The sequence below is a fragment of the Gambusia affinis genome, linkage group LG24 (genome assembly GCF_019740435.1).
Source record: "Gambusia affinis linkage group LG24, SWU_Gaff_1.0, whole genome shotgun sequence".
NCBI lineage: Eukaryota > Metazoa > Chordata > Actinopteri > Cyprinodontiformes > Poeciliidae > Gambusia > Gambusia affinis.
This window is the reverse complement of record NC_057891.1, coordinates 4,012,341-4,035,729: the sequence shown is the minus strand read 5'-3', so window position 1 is coordinate 4,035,729 and position 23,389 is coordinate 4,012,341. Positions and strand designations below refer to the sequence as shown.

Here is a 23,389-nt window from a genome sequence, read left to right as displayed (position 1 = left end):
CTAGCACGTTTGGTCAGCTGGTTTTCTGGTAAGAAGAATGATAATGTTATCTTCACATGTAGCTGATGTGGCTATAAATTAGCTCTGCTTGTACAATATGTGTTTTAGTACAAGAGCGTTTTGGTTACTGCCAGTGCTGTAAAGTTAATCATCAGCCTTACAGTGTAAACATATTTTCTGTTTGCTGATATTAATGTAAAATAAGAAGAAAAATAAAACTACGAGTATTGAAATACCAGATTAGTAGCACGGCTGTTGCTTACTGTTCTCAAAAGGGAAAAGAGACAAATAGCATTTTTAAAATAGCACCTATAAACATTTTCAAATCTCAGAATGGCCAAAATCTCAGGTTTTGTGGCTATCCTTCTGTGTTGTAATTGAATATCCAGAATGAGTGGTTCTTTACATGCTTTAGACTGCGATCACATTTTGCTAGAAGAAGCTTTGATCCCATGTGGATATTGGAAACCTAAAATCAAAAGTCATTACATTGATTAGCTTGTTTCACTTGCAGCTTCATGCATTTATAAAGCATCAAATTTATTTGTAGTCTCAGTTACAACTGTCAACAAAACGAAAACATTTAGAACCTGTTTTTCTTGATTTTGTTACTGCTATGAATTATTGTCACTTTCTACTTTTACATGGTTATTTTTTACGTGAATAAAAATAAGTTGACGTAGTGCTACTTTTATTTTATTACACTGTTTGGCTGCTCTATCCGTGTCAAATAATCCTAATCTGAACCTGAAGTCGCATCGTAAAAAGTCAAACGCGGTGAAACATTTTTCATGCGATTCTCACGACCGCAGTCATTGGCAGGGCTCGGGTCACGTGATAAGAAATATGTAAACACGGACCCAGAATCCGTAGTTCGCTACAGAAAAACAACAGACAGTGCAGCTAATTATCCGAGGTAAACAATCTGACTTTCCCTTCCAGCTTTCCTGCGCCATTTGCGCACCAGCTGACTGCGACAGCGCAGCTGCAGCGAGCCTGTCGGCTGAGTCTGTAGGTTGAGTCTCCGCCTGCTTGTCCTGTCAGCGATTTGCTCCAGGGCCTGACAGGAGCGCAGCCGGCCGAGCCGATGACAGTCGGAGCATGGAGAACCCGGAGAAAGGAGGCAGGAGGAACCCGCTGGCCACCGCCAACCTGTTCTCAAAGCTGTTCCTCTGGTAAGAGAAGCGGCGCAGCCGGGAAATGTTTATATGTTAGAATTACTGCAAACGAACCGTGGATCGGTACTGATCGGTTTTGGTTCTGCATTTCTGAAGTCACTTAAAACTTTGTGAATAACTGCCGGTAAAAATATTCAAATGAAAACAAAACTGTAGGACTGACAGCTGCGCTGAATGATCTGTTTATACATGACGGATCGTAAGATGCAAATTTCTAAAGCGTTTCCAAACGGCGTGTTGTGAAACGTGCTTAGTAAGAGATTATTGCATACCTAGCACTTTTAAAGGTGTATTAATTGAACTTAATTTGATCAATTTAAAAAATGGCAATACTTTTTGTGCATTTGTTTCTGAGTATATTTTGGTAAATTGTGATATCAGGCTATTAAACAATGTTAAATTAGATTTAAAAAGAAAAAAGTCCCTCTTAAATAACTTTATTTACGTTATAAATTTTCTCTACTTTTCTAAAGAGGAATTTTTTACAAAGTCTAGCAGAAAAGTTTATATTTTGTCCACTTTTGTGTTTTTGAGCTTCTTTCATTTTACTCTACTGGTGTCATAGTAACTATTTTACTTAGTTTGCATGTTTTTTGTTTTTGCTTCGTTTCTTAGAAAAAGTTTGGAGCAATAATATTTTTTAAAAGCTTGTTTTCAGTTATTGTTTTGCTGCATATACCAAGTTTGCTTGAGCTTAAAGTCAGCAACTTATCGATTTAATTGGATTAAAGTTTCGAGTTTCCCTCAGGATCCGTAAAAACTACATCTGAAATTATTAGTCAGGCTAATTGGCATGAAATGATTTAGTCATTCAAGTTTATTTGTAGCGCATATTTCAGCAACAAGGCAGTTCAAAGTGCTTTACTACGGTGGCCGACAGGTGCAAATGCGCAGCAAAAGAGAAAACATGCAAACAAAAAAAAAGACACGCGCACAAATTAAATGCGGCAAACAAAAAGCAAATAAAATGCAGCAAACAAAAAAGAAAACACCCCCGAATGAAATTGATTCCATTTATTGTCAATCAATCTCAGCTCTGAACAGGCCTAGACTTAAAGGAACTCAGTGTTTCAGCAGTTTTGTAGTTTTATAGAACTGTGGTCCAAATTTGTGGTAAATAGAAGCTGAATGTTTCTCCATGTTTGTAGATTATTGGAATAAAAGTAGACTAATTTAGTAATTTATTTATTAACTGGAGTAAATAAAAATTTCTGATCTGCAATTGAGCCGAAACTCCACAAAAAAGTGGCACATTTTAGGAAATAAAATTAGTTTTATTTAAAAGGAGGAATTTGTTTGTTTATTTCCCTTTTTTATGGTATTTCTAATACAGTATAGCAAAAACTGAAGAGGTTTATTGAAAATCTGGAGAATTGTGATACATAGTCAGAATAACTGGTAGTTATTATAATGGTTAGTTGCAGCTGTATAAACCACTGTGGTGTTTCGGTGTTGCTGGGTTGATTTGGACTCTTTGTGGTTCTGGTTCAGTTGGTTGACGCCGCTGATGCACCGCGGTCACAAGCAGCGACTCAACGAGAACGACATGTACGGCGTTCTGCCAGAGGACCGGTCCGAAAACCTGGGAGAAGATCTACAGAGGTACGCAGACCCGGTCACTTCAGAACATAAACGACTGAGTCGGGTCAAAATGTCTGGAGAGTTCTGGGTGGGTCCAAAATGGAAGCAGAGTTTCCACCTGATGTGGAAGATCTGGTCAGTTTCCCTCTTCAAACCGTCCAGTGGCTCAGAAAGTTTATTTACTCTTGGTAAAAATCTGTTGTTTGAAATATTTTATTATTTACAGTTCAGGTAAATTATAATTTATATTTTTATTTTATCACTTCTAGTTTTAACTCACAACTTTTTGACAACTTTCTGTTAAAAGTGACCTAAAATTTTATCTTAATTAAAGTCCTGGATGTTTTAGTTGATATAAAATCATTTTCTATCATCACTTTGCTTATTTGTATACTTATTAATGTTTTGTTTTTTAATTCATGTGATTTAAAGTAGTTTTTGAAAACAAGAAAACATGTGCACTTTTCTGTTTGAAAAGGAGAAGGAAGATGTGAACTTTTATTTAATCCTATCTCTTATGTCAATTTAATGAAATATATCACTTACCAACACACTAATTACCAAAAATGTGCAATTAGGAGATGTTACAATATTGATGTTCCTTTTCAAAACAACCAAGAAATAAATTATACTACATAAACAAGCTGACTTTCATTAAAAGATGAGAAAATCTACAGAACAATGTAATAACTGGACATGTAGCAGCAGAATAACTACTAACTCCTTGCCAGATGATTATTTGCTTGTTTAGCGATAATAAAATGTTTTATTGTTGGGTTTTAATACAATTTGTTTTCATCTCTATTCTGGACAAAACCCAGTAACTGTAATGAACTTCACCCTCCCACTGTAAAAGACAACTGTGTTTTATTGAACAGCTTTGTTTGCGCCGCACGTTTTCCCTGGAAACGTATTTCAGCGACACAGAAAGTCAAAGCTCTCATTTCCAGTCAGAGTGTCTGGATTGTTGTTGGCAGCTTGTTCAGGTGAAGAGATGTGCGTAAAGATTTCTCCTTCTGAAGCAGATCTGATCTCTGTGGTGCTTTTCAAAAGTCATGCTTCCTGAAGCACTATTTCTATAATAAGAGTCTGTTAAACTCTACTGTTGTCACGCCCTGTGAGATGAATCATTTATCCGCCATGTGACATAAATAACAATCAGTTTATTGTATCACTAGTATTTTCACTTATTTAAATCTGTTCATTTGGCCTAAATATAAGAAATAATCAGAATAGTTGACTGGTTGCAGTTGATTTCTATTTCTAGTTTCCTCTGTGTGAAAGCTGAGCTGTTCTGGTGACACATTAGTTATTTTTTGAACAAATGGCCTCAGATGGGTTAAGGAGAAAGATCACAAGAAGTTTAAATAGGATTAGCTTATGAAACATTGGGTCAAGCTTTGGGCAACATACAGAGTTCTGTTACATCCTTTATCTGAGAAGGTAAAGCGAGAACAAATAGTCAATTAAGAGTCGATCAATAGTTATTATCGATTGGTTTTTTGTTTTAAACAGCTGAAACGAAGCCATACTGGTGGCTTCACCTTTTCTGTTTTATCCAGTTTTAGCAAAGTTTAGCAGTTATGAGGCACAGTAGCAAAACCTTAATCTGCTGCTGTGCAAGTTACTTAACAGGTGGTTGCTAGGTGGCGAAAGAATTAATGGGTTGCTAGGTAACCAAAGAGTGAGCGAGTTAGTTGACTCCACCAACCTAGCTTAGCGCTGTGAGAGTTATGTATTATCTATTGATACTCATCTATCGCGTCCAGCTCTACGTTTCAGATAATTGGAGGATATTCTAACAATCATGCCCTTTTACTGTTGCATCATAATTATTTTAGTGTTGATCTTTCACATTAAATCCTAATCAAATGCATGGAAGTTTATTTATTTTACTGTAGGAAATGTGAAAGTTCAAAAGGATAACATTTTATTTGTGTGCTGTGAAATTAGCACACAAACTTCTTCACCTCGTTTTCTTGTCTGGGTTTGGTCTCAAAAACATTTAGGATCCATGTAGGCATCAACAGTGAGCTGCATTTCTAGTGCTTGATGTTCTGTCAGACTTTGGACTCCAAGTGGAGGTAAAGATTAGCTCTATTGCTTAATGCATTAATTAAGCAGAAGAAGTCAATGTTTTCAGGAGTGGCTGAAAGAGTCACCCTAAGTTGAGAATCTGCACAGCTCAGGAAAACCTCCAAACACTCAACAACTAATGTTGCATCAAACATTTCAAGCTTCATGTAGCGCGTACCAAAACCTTTCAGAAAAAAAACCAGAATCATGTGTTTATAGGAGAAGATCACATAGTCTTAAAAAAGACCACAAGATGTTTGGAAGAAAATGGGATCAATGAGTTTTGGCAGTTGTTGGTTCTTAACTTTACATTCCTACATTTACATTTTCATGTCTGACAGCCGTTTTTACATTTTGACAGCCGATGACTGAGAGTGAGCTGTCATTTGTCTTGTAGATCCAGTTCAGTGACAATGTTGGGTTGCCTGGTAAAGTCCAAAGATAAGTGAGAACAAGCTAACTTAAGGCACAGGTCTGATGTTGGTGATAGGAGAACTGGTTAGCACCTCTATTAGCGTCTCTGTAATTCATAGAAATGCCATATTGGGAGAAATTAACTTATTTTTGACAGTATGTATAAGCCAAGACAGACTTCTGTTGCCATCTTGAAGAGGTTATTTGAAACAGTGAAATGTGGTTTCACTCACCAGTCTAATTAGACCCTGGTATGTTGATGTTTGACCTGCTCTGAGTGAAGATTTACCAGATTCACTGCTGCTGCATTTACATCAGGACTTAAAACTGGATGCGGAGTCAGCAAATATTCACTCTAGCCTCATATATAAACATGAAATGGAGACTTATTTGTTTTAATAAAGTATTAATCCATTTGTTTTCTCCTAGAATTTGGACCCAAGAAGTAAGAAGTGCAAGAAAGGAACTGCAGGATCCAAACCTGACCCGAGTTCTCCTGAAGGCTTATGGGAAATCTTACGCTCTGGCTGGACTGTATGTATTCTCACTGGTATGTTCTGAAAGTTATTTATATTTTATTAATAATTAAATCACTATTTATACCTCAAATTATATTTTCTCTCTTAAGTCACAGATGTACCTTAAAAAATCAGAAACAGATTGATTGATTTATTTTAGCTAAATTAAATATCATGTATTGTTGGGTTCTAAGCTTTAAAAACAGGTTATCACTCTTGCATGTTTAAGATCATAAAACCAACTTTATTGTCAGACTAAGATAAGCTGCATAAATACAGACAACAAATACAGACAATGTCTAATACATTAGAGAACAAGATTCAGGTCAAAAACAGCTTCTAACTCTTCATATTTAGTCGATACGCCAAACATTTGATCGAATTTAGTTTGATAAAATGCAACAACCTAAATTACCTTGATAAAATAACAAACAGGACTTTTTAAAACTTTTTTAACATGGACGCTTTAAGCTGAACTATAAAACTCATCAGGCTGCGGATGTGATTAAAACTCTTATTCTGAAATCCAGATCACTGCCATCACCAACTATAAATTAGATAAATTTTGCTAATTTATAATTAGCTTTTCTGGTTAGCTGGTGTGTACATGTATTAGCGACGCCATTGTTTTGTTTGCTGTTGTTTGTGAGTCATATTTTTCTCAGGCTCCGCCTCCTTAGTGGTGCTAATTGTTATCTGGTATCTAACAGAAATTAAACTCAAAGGTTCACAAGCTGCGTTTCCTTTGCAAATGTTGGCAAAAAAACCCCCCATAATTTCACAATTGCAATAAGAAACTCAAGTAAAATCACACGAATAAGTTTGTTTACATTTTAGGTCATTAAAAAACACACCTACTACCACTTCCTGTTTTCTTTTTCTTTGTTGTTTGCACCAGTGGGAACATCTGGCACCAAAGGTTTTTATAAAAAAAAATATTTTTTTGTTAAATTGGTGGGTTTCTGTTGAGCATAATTTTGTTTATGCTGTTATAAATATATTTTCTTACAACTCCTGGATCCGTTACTGCATCAACACACCTGAATTAAAGATGTGGTCGAATGCAAAGGAGGTAACAGAGCCAATTGATGAAGAAGAGGAGAATCCAAACGTTGGTAGTGAAGAACCAGGAATGCAGAAATCTTTTAAATAAATGTTTCTTTCATTAAGTGGATTAAAATAACAAATGCGTCTAGAGTTAATTTCTAAATTTGAACCATTTCACAGCTACGGTTCTGATGCATTCAGCAGGTGTTGTAGTTACTTTTCACCCTTAAAACAAAGAAATCCTATTTATTTTGTGTTAAATAGAGTAAATACGATTGTAAAAACATTGGAATATCATCATAAATTCTCTCTTTTAATACTTAAATGTTTTCCTTTTTGAGCTTCAGTTGATTGCATGTTGAATTAAAAACTAACAGCTTCTTTCTTTCTCTTAAAGGAAGCCATTAAGGTGTTCCAACCTCTTCTTCTGGGGAAAATAATTGAGTATTTTGAGAACTATAACCCAGACGATGCTGCTGGTCTTTACACGGCCTACGGCTTTGCTGCTGCCATGTCCATCTCCACCTTCGCGCTGACGATCCTCCAACATCTTTACTACTATCAGGTTCTCCGAATTGGCATGAGGATTCGAGTGGCCATGTGTCACATGATCTACCAGAAGGTCAGTGACGATGTTTGGTCCGGACGATCTGCAACAGAAACAGTGGATGAAATTGTTCCAGTAAAATTTCTCTGGCCAGGCTCTGCGTCTCAGCAGCGAGTCGATGGGACGAACAACCACCGGGCAAATCGTCAACCTTCTTTCTAATGACGTCAACCGCTTTGACGAGGTAAGCTAATGCTAAGCTAATGCTAAGCTAAGCTAAGCGGTTCAATGTGAACTGTTTTCGCTCACTAGTGTTGGCCGTCTCTGTAGATTATACTGAACCTACACTACCTTTGGGTCGGACCGCTTCAGGCGCTGGTCGTCATCGTCTTGCTGTGGTCTGAAATCGGCCCTTCCTGTCTGGCCGGCGTGGCCGCCATCGCCCTCATGATGCCGGTTCAGACGTGGTTCGGAAAACTGTTTGGCATCTTCAGGTGCGAAACAGAAACACTCGCTGTTCACACCTATAAAATGTGTTTTTAACAGTGTAAGGTTTTAGTTTACTTTTATTTTTTTTATGAATTTGAGTATTTCAGTGCAGAATTCAACGGTCATTGTTGTCTCAAGGTTTCCATGGTGATTTGGCGGTAGGGCCGTCATTCATCCAGCTGTCTGTCCTGTTTTTGAGTAAAAAAAATGTTGAAAGTTGACAGTTAATGTGAAAAGATCATTTGATAATTAGTGTTTTTGGATGAGTAATATTTGAACACCAACAATAAAGTTTGAAAAAATGAAAGCATTTAAAAAAAAATGCTTAGCCTGGTGGGGTTCAAGTAAAGCCTGGTGACCCGCCAGGCTTATAAAACACTGATGGAAACCCTGATTACGTCAATTCTGTAATGATTGCCAAATGATTGTGTGGAGGAGAAAAATCCATTTCACATCAGTTAGAAAGGCTGATAAGGTTTAGTAAATTAATTACCGCTTTTATTCCAGTTAATAAAAATGTTTTCTCAGTTTCACTTTTAGTTTTAACTCATTAATAACTTTGATTTACAGTCACTTTGCTAAATTATTCAACCTCCTTTCTGTCACATTACAACTGAAAACCTTTTTACATCTTGGTGGGTTTTTTTGCAAATGTGAACCGAATACAAACGTACGTCACACACGCATGTCAAAGTTAAAATGTGATGTTAGTAAAATCAAAACCCTGACGGCCGTTTTCACTTTCAAATGTTTTCTGTCTGGAGCTGCAAAAACAGCATGAAATAAGTGATTCTAGAAATATCAACTCTAAAAATGTGTATTTAATGGTTTAAAGAAAAGAACCACAATTTAATGTTATTGTTGGGTTTAAAGAAATTTTCTTTTATTTCTGGAAATAAGAAAAAAATAACTGCAAATAGGAATAATTTAAGGAATAACAAATATTCTTCTGGGCCTAAAGAGAAACTACAAACTCATCGTAGTTTTAGTGAAATCTTTTAACACGTGAAGTTTTCTGATGTTTTCTTTGTCTCTATTTTTGTTGTTCTGTGTTGAATCCTGGCGTTGAATGTGGACAAACTCGCTTTTGAGGTTCTTCCCATTCAAATGTTGTGAAACTGGTTAGTTTTGCTGTTTAATTAGCTGTCGCTGCATAATAATGAGTCATAATAAAACATGTTGGAACCGAACCGGAGCGCATTCCTGGAAACACCACAGACGCATCTTGAGACGTTTTCATGTTGAAACATTTTCTAACCTGAAGAGCTTCTTGTGTATTTCATTCAGGAGCAAAACGTCGGTCCTCACCGACGGCCGGATCCGCATCATGAACGAAGTTGTGTCTGGCATCAGGATAATCAAGATGTACGCCTGGGAGAAACCGCTGTCGGCTCTCGTCACTGAAGTGCGACGGTAAAAATTAACTTTCTGTAAAAGAAACAAATTGTTTCCATTTATCCTCAGGAAAACCTGAAAAGAAATCTGTTTTGTTATTTTAAACTCTTCCATTAGGGTATTATAACTTATTTCTTATTATTATTCATCAAATTTTAACTGGACGTTTTTTCAGAAAACTGGATTTAGAAACTTTCTCCTGAGCAAATGAGGAAAAAAAAAATCAGTTTCTAGATGTTTGGTCAGACTGTAAATATGATGAGAACCAACCAAAACATGTTTTCTTAATGAAGCCATAAATGATCATTTTTGGCATTAATGGATCCCTTACAGTAAGTTTATCTCATCTATAGCACCAGATCTGATCTGTTTTAGATCAGAAGGAGAAAAATCTTCAATCTGTGCTTGAAGGCAGGTTGACATTAGAAATGTGCAGGTCTTATTTCCTGTCCTGATCTTCTTTCTGAGTGAAGCTGAAAACTGAAGCCTGCAGCATCACTTTGTTTATTTGATTTCTCACTAACTTCTGGTATCTACCGGATATCACTTTCTGTCCAACGTCTCCAGGAAAGAAATCTGCCAGGTTTTGAAGAGCTCCTACCTGCGAGGACTCAACATGGCGTCCTTCTTCGCCAGTAGCAAGATCACGGTGTTCGTGACGTTCGCCGCCTTCGCTCTGCTGGGGAACGCCATCACGGCCAGCAGCGTGTTTGTCACCGTGTCGCTCTACAGCACCATTAAACTCACCGTCACGCTGTTCTTCCCTCTCGCCATCGAGAAGATGTCGGAGACCGCAGTGAGCGTTCATAGGATTAAGGTGAAGTTCAACTTTACTACAAACTGGAAATAAAAATCTAATTTAGTGGTTAAATAAACCAGCATGTTGGTCAAAACATGTCGACGTCAATCATTCAGGACTTGAGCAGCTTTATTTGTTTAAATCCCTTTAATGCTGATTGATTCATATTCTACACTCCAGGGATTAGAAACACTTCCAACCATCTAATGATTGATTTTAGACCCATTGATGCTAAAATAAGAACATTTTCAGATGAAAAACCTGCATTTATCTCTGATTTGTGCCACCCACATTAATGGATAATAAAGATTCATTTCTGCTCAGAGATTAACAAAAATGTAACAATTAATAAATTAATGAACATAGTTTTCATCTCTACTGTGAACCAGACGTGTCTGTGTCATAATATCTTCAAAAAAAAGATACTTTTAATTATTGGGGTCAAAATACGGCACAGTGAGCAGGAATCCATCTTGTTTTGTCATATTTACAACAATACAGCTTTGTTAAAACCCAACAGGCCGTGGCGTGTTGTTGTGTGTTGTGTTGTGGCGTGGCGTGGTGCCGACCCGGTCCGTCCCTTTAAATTCTCCTGGTTTCCTACATAAATCTTGAACATGCTGAACGTGATTTAGTGATTTTTTTAGTGATGATTTGTTTCATTTATCTGTTTCATTCAGAAAAGCCTCATTATTTCTGAACACAGAAACTTCCATCCAGTCAAGTTTAATGAAAAACATTTTATTTATTTACGTTTATTTTATTTACATCAGGAAGTTGACTTGACAGAAAATGTTGAAAGCTGTAAAAAGCTAAGAGGTGGTTTGTACTTTAGTTAGAAACCTTTTCCAATAAATTAAAACATTTTTCATTTTTATGATTTATCGTTTGTTTCTTTTTCTACCAAAAACTGGATGATAAAAGTTTTCAGTCTGGTGTTTTATTAATAGAATGTTGTTGACAGATTCTTTATAAATCCTTGTTTATTTATTTTGCATATTTTAAATCTTTTCCAGTTCCAGTGTAAAAACATTCTTTAAAATTTAAAGTTTATTCATAGATTACTGGAAAATATGATCATTTATCATAATAACCTGTGGGACAGTGTATTGTCCAGTCTACTTTATAATATTCACAGGCTTTAAAACTAAATGAAACAAAAACCAAAACAGTTTCTGTTTTCTGTGGGGATTTTTGTAACTTCAGAAAAAGACCGGAGGAGAAAATGTGCTGCGTTTTGTTATTGTTGAAAGTTTTCTGTTTATTAACTTCCTTCCAGAATTTCCTGACGTTACAAGAAGTGGAGAGAAGAACGTTTGAACCGCCGCTGGAGGAAATGAAGGAAAACGTTGTGGAGATGGAGAATCTGAGCTGCTACTGGGACAAGGTGGGAAAATAATCCACAGGGATTTAAAGCTTTTGGAAAATGTTTGTTCATCTGTTGTTGTTGGTTTTTGCAGACGTTGGATTCTCCGTCTCTGCAGAACATTTCTCTCTCGGTGAAACCGCATCAACTTGTAGCTGTGATTGGACCCGTAGGGGCTGGGAAGGTCAGTGACGAAGAGGTCAGAGGTCAGGGGATTGGACTGGTTTAAAAAAATGATATAAATGTGACCCGTGCATCCTGACGGAGAGTTTCAGTTTTCTAGCAAAAGTGTTTCTGTTTTTATAACTAAACTTGCTGAAAAGTCAACTTTGCTGCATCAAAATCTGCTTTTATTGTTTCTTAAACTCGGCTAAATTTAGCAAAAGTGACCAAAATCCTGTTATTATTAATGAAAATAAAATGATTCAATTGACCCCAGAAGAAACAGGGAATTGGATGGATTTGTTTTACTGCGGTGCAAACAGAGAAGTTGTTCTTGGAGAGAAAAAGGAATCAATTTTCAGCAAAATGTGGAAAATACGTCAGGAATATTAATCTCTACATTTCTGAGGTTTTATTGTACAATTTCACATTTCTTTTCCATTTTGTCTTTGTTTCATATTTATTATGTCCCTAACACATGTCTGACAAAATGTATGTTTTGGATTTAAAATAAATATGTATTTAGAAAAAGAAATTATTTTTAAAAACTTTACCTGTTTAAACATCCCAGAGTTATTTGCTCAAACGTTTCCGCCTTCCTGTTTCTAACTTTTTCTTCCTCATCAGTCTTCGTTGCTGAGTGCCATCCTGGGAGAGCTGCCGCGCGACACGGGCGCGCTGAGGGTCAAAGGTCAGCTGGCCTTCGCCTCCCAGCAGCCCTGGGTTTTCCCCGGAACCATCCGCAGCAACATCCTGTTTGGGAGAGAACTGAACCCGAAGAAGTACGAGAAAGTGCTGCAGGCCTGCGCTCTGAAGAAGGTGAGACGTGTTTTCATATTTATTAATGTTTGGACATCAAATTAACTGAACAGTTAAACTGTAATAAAGATGTTTTTACAGCTCAAACCTTTGTGTTGTTTAAATGTTGCTGCTGTTTAGGACCTGGATGTTTTTCCTGATGGAGATCTGACTCTGATCGGGGACAGAGGAGCCACTCTGAGCGGAGGACAGAAAGCTCGCCTGAACCTGGCCAGGTGTGGAGACGGTCGCTGACATCATCAACCTTCAGAAAGAAAAATCAACTTTATCAGACATTATGTTATGTAGCATTTAGTTCCTAACAGAAACATAAATGGACATTTCATCAGTACTTTCACTGTAAATGATTCTGAATCAAATATTTGTTGATATTTTTCTATCTTTGTGCTGAGATCGTTGAGTGATTGAAGGTGGTTTCAGGGCTGTGTATGAGGAAGCAGACGTCTACCTGCTGGACGACCCTTTAAGTGCCGTAGACGCAGAAGTTGGGAAGCATCTTTTTGAACAGTGAGTGAAACTTTCTCTTTTATTAATCAATAATTTTTCTAGAATAACGTAAGAAACTGGTCATTAAAATTCAGAATGAACAGCAGATGACAGCTGTTAGATGTTTGATCTTTCAGTATGAAAAACATTGTTTAGTTTTTAGTTGTAGCTTTTTTATGTTTACTTGTTGCAACAGAGTAACAGAAAGTGCCGGAGGGTCGGATTGTGACTTGTCTGTGTTTGTTTCTGGCTGCTTCGCCCCTTCAGGGTGAAATAGAAACACCTTGGTTCATTTCTCTAAAAGGCTGTTAATTGGTTGGCAGGTGTATCTGCGGGCTGCTGCAGAACAAATGTCGTGTCCTGGTAACGCACCAGCTGCAGTATCTGCAGGCCGCAGACAAGATTCTGGTCCTGAGGGAGGTGAGAATGGAGAAACTACTGCTCTGTTTGTGATTCGGTCCGTTTCAGTGTGACGTCACGCTCCCAACTTCCTGCTGGAGGACAAAACGATGCTCGCTAACGATCACTAGCATTGGTTTTAGCCGTCACGTTGTCAACATAACACCCTGAATCATAAATGTATGTTGGATGTATAAAAGGAAAAAGGGACGCAGAGCTTTGCTGCTAATGTTCAACACAATGACAACAAGAAGATCAGGAGGAAGGTTTAAATAAGAGGAAAAAATATATATTTCTGCTAGCTTGAGTTTGTCAACCTTAGCATGTAGATTTTATGTGAAATTCTGTGTTGGTTTAGTCACAAAATAAAAACGGCGACCTAAACACCCACTGTGTCAGATTAGCCGATAGCACATTAAACATAAAACTGGACCAGGCTGAATGGCTTGTGTGGGAAATATTTGGTGTTGCTGTTTCAGCCGACAGAGAGAAAGAAGTGGTTTTGAGTTGTTACCGTTCCCTTCGTTGTGGCGTATAGCAGTGGTTTTAAAAGAATGAAACATCTGGATGGAAGCGACGACGTTCAGGGGAAACAGAAACGAGTCGGTCGTGTCGGGTTCCTTCCCTGCAGGGTCACATGGTGGGACAGGGGAGCTACGGGGAGCTGCAGCGCTCCAGCCTGGACGTGGTTTCACTGCTGAGGAAAGACGAGGAGCAGGACTCTGATAATCTGTCTCTGCACAGTCAGTGGACCAACTTCTCCCACAGTTCCCACAGCAGCCTCCTGCCAGCAGACAGCAGCTGCCCTGACCAACCTCCTGTGGGTACAGTGGAAAAAAATCACAGTTTGATTCTTCTAATCTGAGAAAAGTTTCTCATGTAACTTTGGATTATCATGTGATTAATCAGCGTTAATATGACTTACTTAGATGACAGCAGAAAGCAACAAAACCCTTGAACATATTTGTTCCTACTCGTATTCCTTCAGTCCTGATGTGTTTCTGAAAGCGTTGTGCGTCGCCGTGCAGGCGGAAGCGGCTCCGACGCTCGCAGAAGAGAGTCGAGTGGAAGGAAACGTCGACGGCCATGTTTACCTGAAGTACTTCACTGCCGGCTGCAGCTCTCTGGTTCTGCTGCTTATTGTTGTCATCAGCATCGTAGCGGAGGTTTGTGTCGTCATGGCGATGCTGAACGTGATTCCTGTTCAACTATTGGTGGAAAAAAATTATTGTTCCGGTTGAGTTTTTATGGATCTAATTAACTGGAGAGACTCCAGAAAGAGCAGCAGAGTCAGAGCAAAACATTTTGGATTTAACATAAAAATGAAACTTTATCTGTTTCACCTTGATAAAATTATGTGAAATAAATACAATCTCCATGTTTTTGACAGAAAAAGATTAGTGTTATAAAAATTAAAAAAATCACACAATTTGCTCAGGATTCTTATTTAAAACGCAGAATTATGAGATGAACATCAGATTTCTGAGAAAGAAAATCAGATTTATGAGGAAAAAGTGTGAATTATTAGGGCAAAAAAGTAATAATTATGAAGAGTCTGAAGGGGAAAATCTGAATTATGAGGAGAAAATTAGAAAAAAACTAAAAATTATGAGGGTATTTAAAGTAATTATGAGGAAAAACATCACAGTTTGTTATATTTCACTGGCCTTAATCATCTTCTACACTTTTTGCATTTAGTAACTAATCAGTTAATCCATAAAAGAATCAATAGATCATCCGTATTGATAAGTGAAGCAGAATGTTGTATTTATTTAGCAGCAGATAAATATTTAAAGAAGGAATAGAATAAATAATTTCCATCTTTTAATGTATTTATATTACTTAATAAAACATGCCATTAATAATAGATAGAATAATAGATAAAATGGTAATAATCAACGTATTGATCTTCTGCAGGTGGCCTACATCCTGCAGGACTGGTGGCTGGTTTACTGGTGAGCGTTACCGTAATGTTTCTGCCGCAGCGCATCGTGTTTTTGACGTTTCTCTCCCGCGTCGCTCTCAGGGCGAGAGCCGGCGTCTCCAACAGCTCGGCTCCCGTCGTCGGCATCAGAAACGGCGTCAACGCCACGCCGGCAGACGCAGAGTTTCACCTCACCTTTTACCTGGGCGTTTACTCAGGTGAGCCTCACCGTCTGCACGCGTAACCACGGCGTCGGACTCACGCCGACCTCGCCGCAGGTCTCACCGTGGCCGCCGTGGTGTTTGGGTTTGTCCGGAGTTTGGTCATGTTCCACGGTTTGGTGAAATCGGCCCAGAATCTTCACAACGACATGTTCAACGCCGTCCTTCGCACCGATGTTCACTTCTTTGACGTCAACCCCATCGGTGAGCCGACCTGCTGCACCAACAACAAATATTACCAAGGATTCGTCTAGAGCTTTTAGTGCAAAGAACTTATTACACTTGAAATAAGAAAAACTAACTTTTCAGGAGAATATAGAAGCTTGTTTTATAGATAAAAAGTTCTACTTTTTCCTGTAAGTGAAATATTTTTCCATCATTATTAAGGAATTATGGACTTAAATTAAGTCAATAACTCCTTAATATTCAACTGTAAGGTAATTTTATCTTATTGAAGTTGTAATAAGATAAAAAGTAGATAAAAATATTTATTAATATTTAGTATTTTTGTAGTGTATTCAGCTGCTGCATGGATAAAACGTCATGTTTTGTTTTCTGTTGCTTTAGGACGAATTCTCAACAGGTTTTCTAAAGACGTTGGTCAAATGGACTCCATGCTGCCCATAACATTTGTAGATTGTTACCAGGTGAAAAAATTAATGATTATTTTAAAAAGACTTTGACAAATGTTGTATTTTTAATGTTAGTCATGAATATTTATTTTTGAAAACCAGTCTAGAAGGAAACATTATTAACTGTCCACTGAAATGTTTCACAAAAACATTTAAACAGAAAGAAATATAAATGTTTTTTTTTATCATTTCTAGAAGTCTGTTTGATAATTTATGATAAAAACCTCAAATTTATGTTTCTTGCAAAAACTTGTGCAACTAATTATTCTAATAGTTTTACTACGATAATCAATAAAAACAAAAAAATAATTTAAAGAACTAGTAGAGGAAGTCAGAATAAAATAATGTTTATTCATAATATATGTTTAGATTCTATATTTATATGAAGTTAATAGATATTTAAATATGTAATTTATAGATTGGATATTTTAGTCAGTCAGGATTGTGAAGGTAAACAGTGAAATGTAGTTAAATGTAATAATAATTGTTTTAAATAGTAAATGTTTGGTTGCCGTCTGGTCGTTTCTCTCCCAGCTGTTTCTGCAGAATGTGGGCGTGGTGGCGGTGGCCGCCGCCGTCATCCCTCTCATCCTCGTCCCCGTCGTCCCGCTGCTCCTCTTCTTCCTCTACTTGAGGCGCTACTACCTGCACACGTCTCGGGACGTCAAGCGACTCGAGTCCACAAGTACAAGTCCACCGATCGAAACGAATCCCAAAGAAACCCAGAAAAGAGTTTCAAGTTGTTAATGTAATGTCTGCAGCTCGCAGTCCCGTCTTCTCCCACCTGTCGTCGTCTCTTCAGGGCCTCTGGACGATCCGAGCGTTGGGAGCCGAGGAGAGGCTGAGGAAAACCTTTGACTGCTACCAGGACCGGCACTCTGGTCCGTGGCGTTTTCCCCGTCAACCTGCAGCCGCGTGTCAGAAGATGTGATGTGATTGTAACGTTTGTGCGTTTCAGAGGCCTGGTTTCTGTTCCTGATGACTTCCAGGTGGTTCGCTCTGCGGCTCGACAGCATTTGTTCCGTATTCATCACTTTCACGGCGTTTGGCTGCATCCTGTTCAGAGACGGTGAATCACAAACCAATTCTGAGGAACTGATTCTCAGGATTCAGTTCTTTAGAATCGTTCAAACTTGTCTTTTGTCGCTAAGCTGCCCTTGAAGTATTGAACCCTTAATCAATCAAACTTTATTTGTATAGTACATTTCAGCAGCAAGGCATTTCAAAGTGCTTTACATCAAATCAAACACAAAAACACAATGCAACTTAAAATCAACAATAAAAACATCAAGTCAGATTCCGTCAATAAATTTGCAATTGATTACGTTTTGAATAAAACTCTAAACAAGTGGGTTTTTAGTTGAGATTTAAAGGAAGTCAGTGTTTCAGCTGTTTTACAGTTTTCTGGAAGTTTGTTCCAGATTTGTGGTGCATAGATGCTAAATGCTGCTTCTCCTCGTTTGGTTCTGGTTCTGGGGATGCAGAGCAGAACCAGAACCAGAACCTGAGAGGTTCTGGAAGGTTGATACAACAGCAGCAGATCTTTAATGTATTGTGGTGCTAAACCATTCAGTGATTTTTAAACTGACAACAGTATTTTAAACTCTATTCTTTGAGCTACAGGGAGCCAGTGGAGAGACTTTAAAACTGGTGTTATTTGCTCTATCTTCCTGGGTTTAGTCAGAACTCCAGCAGCAGCATTCTGGATCAGCTGCAGCTGTTTGATTGATTTGTTGGACAGACCTGTGCATATCCAGAGTTAGTTACATTTACTTTAGTAACTGCTTAGGGAAAAATAGACTTTAAGAAATATTTGTAAGAGTTTCCCAAGTCAATGTGAATTGAAAATAGTCGTTGTTCACAGGTGTGGAGGCCGGGCAGGTGGGACTGGTTCTGACCTACGCTGTGACCCTGGTGGGAAACTTTCAGTGGAGTGTCAGACAAAGTGCAGAGGTGGAGAACATGGTAGGTAACGATGCAAACTGATGGTCATCAGGTCAAAATTAAATCTAAGAGCTTCTGCTGCAGAAACCGACAGCAAACTAAATGTTAAACCTTCCCAGGATTTAAACCTGCAGACTTGAGCAACAGAAACACCAGATCAAAAATCTTTTCACATTTAGGAAACAAATCCAAGCTTTTCCAGATCCTGTCAAAATAAAACGACAACCTTCAGCATATTTTACTGGATCTTTTGTCTCATCTTGAAGAATTTATGTAGTTTTAGATTTGACTCAGGTTTCCAAAGGAAAAAGAAAACCTTAAAAAAGTTTTCTAAATATTCCCAGAGCATGATGCTGCCACTGCTACTCGTCCCCCTGGGATCAAAGTGTTCATCCTTTTCACAAACAATTTGAAAGGGATCTTGTTGAGTATTTATCACATTCTAAAGAGGAGGAGTGACGGAAACTCTGTGAAGTTTTATTGATCCGTCATAAAATTGATTTCTGTGCAGGTTTGTTTTTATCCATCAAAAACTGATGGAACCGTGAAAATGGAGAAGAACCTGCAGAAACACTTATTTGTTTTCTCACTTAATTAATCCGACCTTCACCAAATAAAAGTCACGGTTGGAGCGGCGCGTCTTTTAGCTGGACTTTATAAAAACTGGATGTTTTAGGTCTCATTTAAAACGATTCAAAAACGTTTCCAGATGACTTCGGTGGAGCGAGTGGTGGAGTACACGCAGCTGGAGAGCGAAGCACCCTGGGAAACGGAGAAGCGTCCTCCTCCCGGTTGGCCGAGCGAAGGGGCCGTGACCTTTGACACGGTCAGCTTCTCCTACACCGCAGACGGTCCGCTGGTCCTCAAAGACATCAGCGCTTGGATTAAACCCAGTGAAAAGGTTTCGTTCTTCTCCATAAACTGCATCATTCTTCTGTATTTAATAGGACTGAAGATGCAAACGTTTGATTATTGGTAATCGTCGATAATTAATTGTTGATAGTTATTTTAGGAACCAGAAATCCAACACTTGATGTCTTTGATTTGACATCCAACCTGAACTCCCAGTTTGTTTTCCAAATGATTTATTTTCAGTTGGGGATCGTCGGAAGAACCGGAGCCGGGAAAAGCTCTCTGATCTCGGCTCTGTTCCGCCTGGCAGAACCTCGGGGGAAAATCTACATCGACGGCGTTTTGACCTCTGACCTTGGCCTCCACGACCTGCGCCAGAAGATGTCCATCATTCCTCAGGTGAGCGGAAACGGACCTGATCCAGCGATTCTGTTAGAGAAGAGAGCAGTTAGACTGGGAGCAGCTTGGTGTTGGACTTTGGACCTGGTTCTTCAGAACACCAGTTCACGACCCAAACACACACACACACACACACACACACAAACACACACACTGTGTGTTCAGCTGGTCAAAGATTTACCACCAATAGTTTTGTACAATCTGTTCTGTAAGTTATTGTTGTTAAAGCTGCTGTAAGCAACTTAAACTGTAACTGTTTAAAATCAGTTTAGCTGATTTAGTTTTGTTGTTTTCTTTGACTTTAATTGAACTGAACAAGATTCAGGTTTAAACAGTGAGGATGTAAACACAGGAAAACACAATGAAACAAACAACACTTTTTAATTTAATTTCATTTTAAATCCTTAAACATCTTCTAAGTAAATAATCACCAAACACAGAGTTAGTTTTTCTTAAAGCTTCATGAGGTGTAAATAGAAAGAAACTGATTTTAAAAGAAGTATTTATTTGTTGTAAGTCATCTACAAAATCTGGACGTTTTCCTTAAAATCTACTTTATATTTTTGTTTGTCTGGTAACAGTTAAATATAAACTGATTGATAATTTGATCAGCTAGTAGAGTTTTTACCCAAAAATTATTAACAGTAAAATAAATTATTGGTTGTCTACTTTCTCCATTTCCCTGAGTGAAATATGCTCTTACTGTAGTAGGTGTTTGTGAGCTTGATCTTCTGACTACATGTCAAAGTAAATAAAGTCTAGAAGTCCCAAATAGGGACACAAACAAGTAAAAGTGACTTACAGGAGATGTTGTGTTTCTCATCAGTTCTTTCAGCCTTGTAGCACAGGTTCTGTTAACGGTTCTGTTGTCTTTGTTTCCCTTCGATCCGAAGGATCCGGTTTTGTTTACCGACACGCTGAGGAGGAACCTGGATCCGTTTGGCCGGCACTCTGACGAGGAGCTGTGGAGAGCTCTGGAGGAGGCGAGTGTTCACAAAGTCTTCTTTAGTGACCGAGTCACATCGTGACCGTCGGCGACGTTCCCTCAGGTCCAGCTGAAGTCCGTAGCCGAGGATCTGCCGGGAAAGCTGGAAACGGTTCTGGCCGAGACCGGCTCCAACTTCAGCGTGGGTCAGAGGCAGCTGGTGTGTTTGGCCAGAGCCGTCCTGAGGAGGAACCGCATCCTCATCATCGACGAGGCCACAGCCAACGTGGACCCGCGGTACGCCACGGAGAGAAACACACACACACACACACACAGATCATAAAACATCTCTGTTGTTGCAGGACAGACGAGCTGATCCAGAAAACCATCCGGGACACATTCAGGGAATGTACCGTTCTCACCATCGCTCACCGCCTGAACACCATCATAGACAGCGACCGCATCCTGGTGAGACTTCTGATTGGTAGATCTCTGGTAGATCTGGTAGATCTCTCTCTTTCTCTGTGTAAGTTGTTTGGTTGAAGTGAATTCTGGTGCAGTTTGAAATCATTAGTGAACAGGTTTATAATTAGTTTATATTATATTTATTCTCAGTTCAGTGTTGAAGTAACAGAAGTTTTAATTCAGGCCCCCAGTGGAACAGAGTTACTGGATGGTGAAAAGAAATCAGGAGTTTTTAGAGTGTGGATGTGGTGATGAACTCTGACCTTCAGAGCCACATGAAGACAGTTGCAAAGTCGGCCTTCTGTCACCTGAAGAACTATGTGTCGGCACTAGATGAACTCATCTGTAGTCCTCGATTATTGCAGCAGATCTGCCTAAAACAGTAATTAGAAGTAAAACGCTGCTGCTGGTGATCTGATTAAAACCAGGATTAAAACCACATCACACCAGTTCTACAGTTACAATTTGTGTATCTACAATTAAAAATATGTTTTTGTTTTAGAAATCATTCAGTAATTTAAAGATCTGCTGTATGGAGAAGCAGCATTCAGCTTCTAGGCTCCACAAATCTGGATCAAACTTGTAGAAACTCAGAGTTCCTCTAAGTCTCGATGTTTGGAGGTACAGTGGAACATTAACTGACATTCCTGAAGGTTCTGGACGGTGGCATCATCCAGGAATTGGACCGACCCTTCGCTCTGCTGCAGAACCAAGACAGCGCCCTCTACAGGCTGGTCCAGCAGACGGGCCGGGCCGAGGCGGCGGCTCTGCTGGAATCAGCCAGACAGGTGAGCTGGAAAAGAATCGTTTTCCTCTGGGTGAATCTTCTGGCTCCCAGTTAACAGAAGCGACGTTTCCACAGTCTGACCAGCGAACCGAACCGAACGGCTCCCAGAACCCCAGAACGGAGCGGAGCTGTCCAGAGTCCAATGAAATGTGATGTGGACGTACAGGTGTGTCTGAGAAATGTAGAAGTTCATAACACACACAGAGTGTTTTCACTGACACAAATATCATATTTATATGCTGAACATAGAAACTGTAGACAGTTTGTGATGTTGAGTGTTTTCTGCCTGAAATCAGTTCAAATGGTTTTAGTTTTAAAAAACACAAAATGTCTAAAGACACCAGTAGCTCCAGAAGTTTAAGAAATAATAAAGTCAGACTGATGAAAACATCAAGTCAGTTAAACTTGTAGATAAACAGTGGAAATGATGCAGAAAGTGTGATTAGTAAATCTAAATGAAATGTAAATGCAATAATGAAGCTACAGGATAAAATATTACTGATGGAGAAAACAAACTTTTCATCGACACTCTGTGTGTTTTTTATATCATGATTGAATGTTTCTGGTGCCAGTTTGTGCTGCTGCTCAACTTTCCAAATGATGCATAGAGTTGAAATGAAAATAAAGGAGCAATACGCCTAATCTTTTCTTATTGGATGGAGTAAATAAACCAAAGATGGATAAATTAGTAGTTTAAATGATGGTTCAGCAGAAACCCTGTGGTCGGTCTGGTTGCTGTGCAGCGTTTTGTTTGTTTATTGAAGTATCATTAATGCTGAACTTTCTCTCTTTTTGTGACACTTTTATAGTCTAGTTGTATCTAAATCAATGTGTTTACAGTCAAACCAAATTGTATTCAGATAGAATAGAAATATGAAATGATTCTTATAAAAGTGCCAATGTTTTTGTTGCCTTGCAGTGTTTCTTGTTGAGGGTTTTCTCTTTGCATTCCAAATGATAATTTAATTCCTGTAAGGAAGAAAGAAAAGTTTAGGCTGTGAATGTAAACTCTGTAATTGTATAAGTCTTTTCATAAATTAGAGTTTAGAAAATGTTGATGTTTAGTCTGTTTGTCAGATGGTTTGGTAGCTGAAATAATTTGTGAAGTATCCAAAGAAAATGTATCAATGTTTCTGTCAACATGGTCATTTAAATTAAAAAAATCAATAAAGAAATATATTAGAAAAGTTGTGACAAAGCAAAGAAAGGACATTTATTCCAAACTCCTGGAAGAACGACAAACAAAACCAGTTATGGATAAAGATGACGTGTGGGATCCTCTGTGTCTCCGACCGTGTTTTTCCAGGAGATGCATGAGGTGCCGGTTTGTTAGGTATTGCAGGATTCTGTTACAGCGTGCAACAACGGGAAGAGAAGAACTTATAAATGGTGTAAAAATGGAAGAAAATCACTTGGTTTCTCTTATTCAACATGAAGTGATTTATTGTTTGGTACCACATGCAGTAAAGACAGTAAATTTATTTACCTAGAAAAGAGTAATTAGTTTTCAAATTGTATGGCCCAAAAACAATATTTGTTCCTTTTCTGATGTGGTTTGAAATGCATGTTTATGTAGGAGTTTTTACTGTAACCAGGTATCATGTATGTTAGAAAAGGTCATAAGTTCTGATGACGTGTTAGAAAGTTTAGCAGAAAAAATATTCATTTGAAATAGTAGAAACATTTACATGCGTTTGTTCTGTCACTTATACAGAGACTGTTGACCAGATGTGCTGCTATGAAGAGCTGAAGCTGAACATGTACAATTGGTTGATGTAATTATGTATTTCATCAAAATGTTGTGAAAAATGTTGTTTAGTTTTTAGTGTAGAAAGCAAAAAAGCTGCATTTTAAGAAGAAAGGAGGTTTAGAGAGTCTAGTTTTTGATCTTTGTGCATCAGATCCAGAGACATGAAAAGATTCAACAACCTGATAAACTGGACCGGTTCTGTCATTGAGAAAAG

General features: G+C 38.3%; 1 protein-coding gene and 1 long non-coding RNA gene across 4 annotated transcripts; one reads left to right on the top strand and one right to left on the bottom strand.

The window, feature by feature from the left end:
• The first annotated feature begins 89 nt into the window (after nucleotides 1–89).
• LOC122827015 (ATP-binding cassette sub-family C member 4-like) lies at nucleotides 90–23,389 on the top strand. 3 transcript variants are annotated; one of them, XM_044109475.1, is made up of 31 exons: nucleotides 90–1,175; nucleotides 2,670–2,780; nucleotides 5,679–5,799; nucleotides 7,212–7,436; nucleotides 7,516–7,605; nucleotides 7,692–7,855; nucleotides 9,138–9,263; nucleotides 9,813–10,062; nucleotides 11,324–11,431; nucleotides 11,505–11,609; nucleotides 12,200–12,391; nucleotides 12,512–12,606; nucleotides 12,812–12,898; nucleotides 13,201–13,297; nucleotides 13,908–14,096; nucleotides 14,305–14,442; nucleotides 15,194–15,231; nucleotides 15,303–15,418; nucleotides 15,479–15,625; nucleotides 15,989–16,068; nucleotides 16,588–16,738; nucleotides 16,815–16,934; nucleotides 17,012–17,122; nucleotides 17,918–18,018; nucleotides 18,707–18,898; nucleotides 19,093–19,248; nucleotides 20,142–20,231; nucleotides 20,298–20,470; nucleotides 20,536–20,641; nucleotides 21,292–21,426; nucleotides 21,501–23,387. In XM_044109475.1, exons 1-31 carry the CDS (start codon nucleotides 1,102–1,104, stop codon nucleotides 21,576–21,578), a joined length of 3,966 nt encoding a protein of 1,321 aa, XP_043965410.1. In that variant the 5' UTR covers nucleotides 90–1,101; the 3' UTR covers nucleotides 21,579–23,387. The 3 variants fall into 3 exon arrangements, with proteins under 3 accessions (XP_043965410.1, XP_043965413.1, XP_043965411.1); XM_044109478.1 differs by having other exon boundaries at nucleotides 943–1,175; nucleotides 20,541–20,641; nucleotides 21,501–23,389; XM_044109476.1 differs by having other exon boundaries at nucleotides 943–1,175; nucleotides 11,505–11,594; nucleotides 21,501–23,386.
• Nucleotides 7,418–7,804, bottom strand: LOC122827017. Its single transcript, XR_006369918.1, has 2 exons — nucleotides 7,713–7,804; nucleotides 7,418–7,464 (listed from the first exon to the last, which is right to left on the bottom strand). It is a non-coding gene; the product is annotated as an uncharacterized LOC122827017 (long non-coding RNA).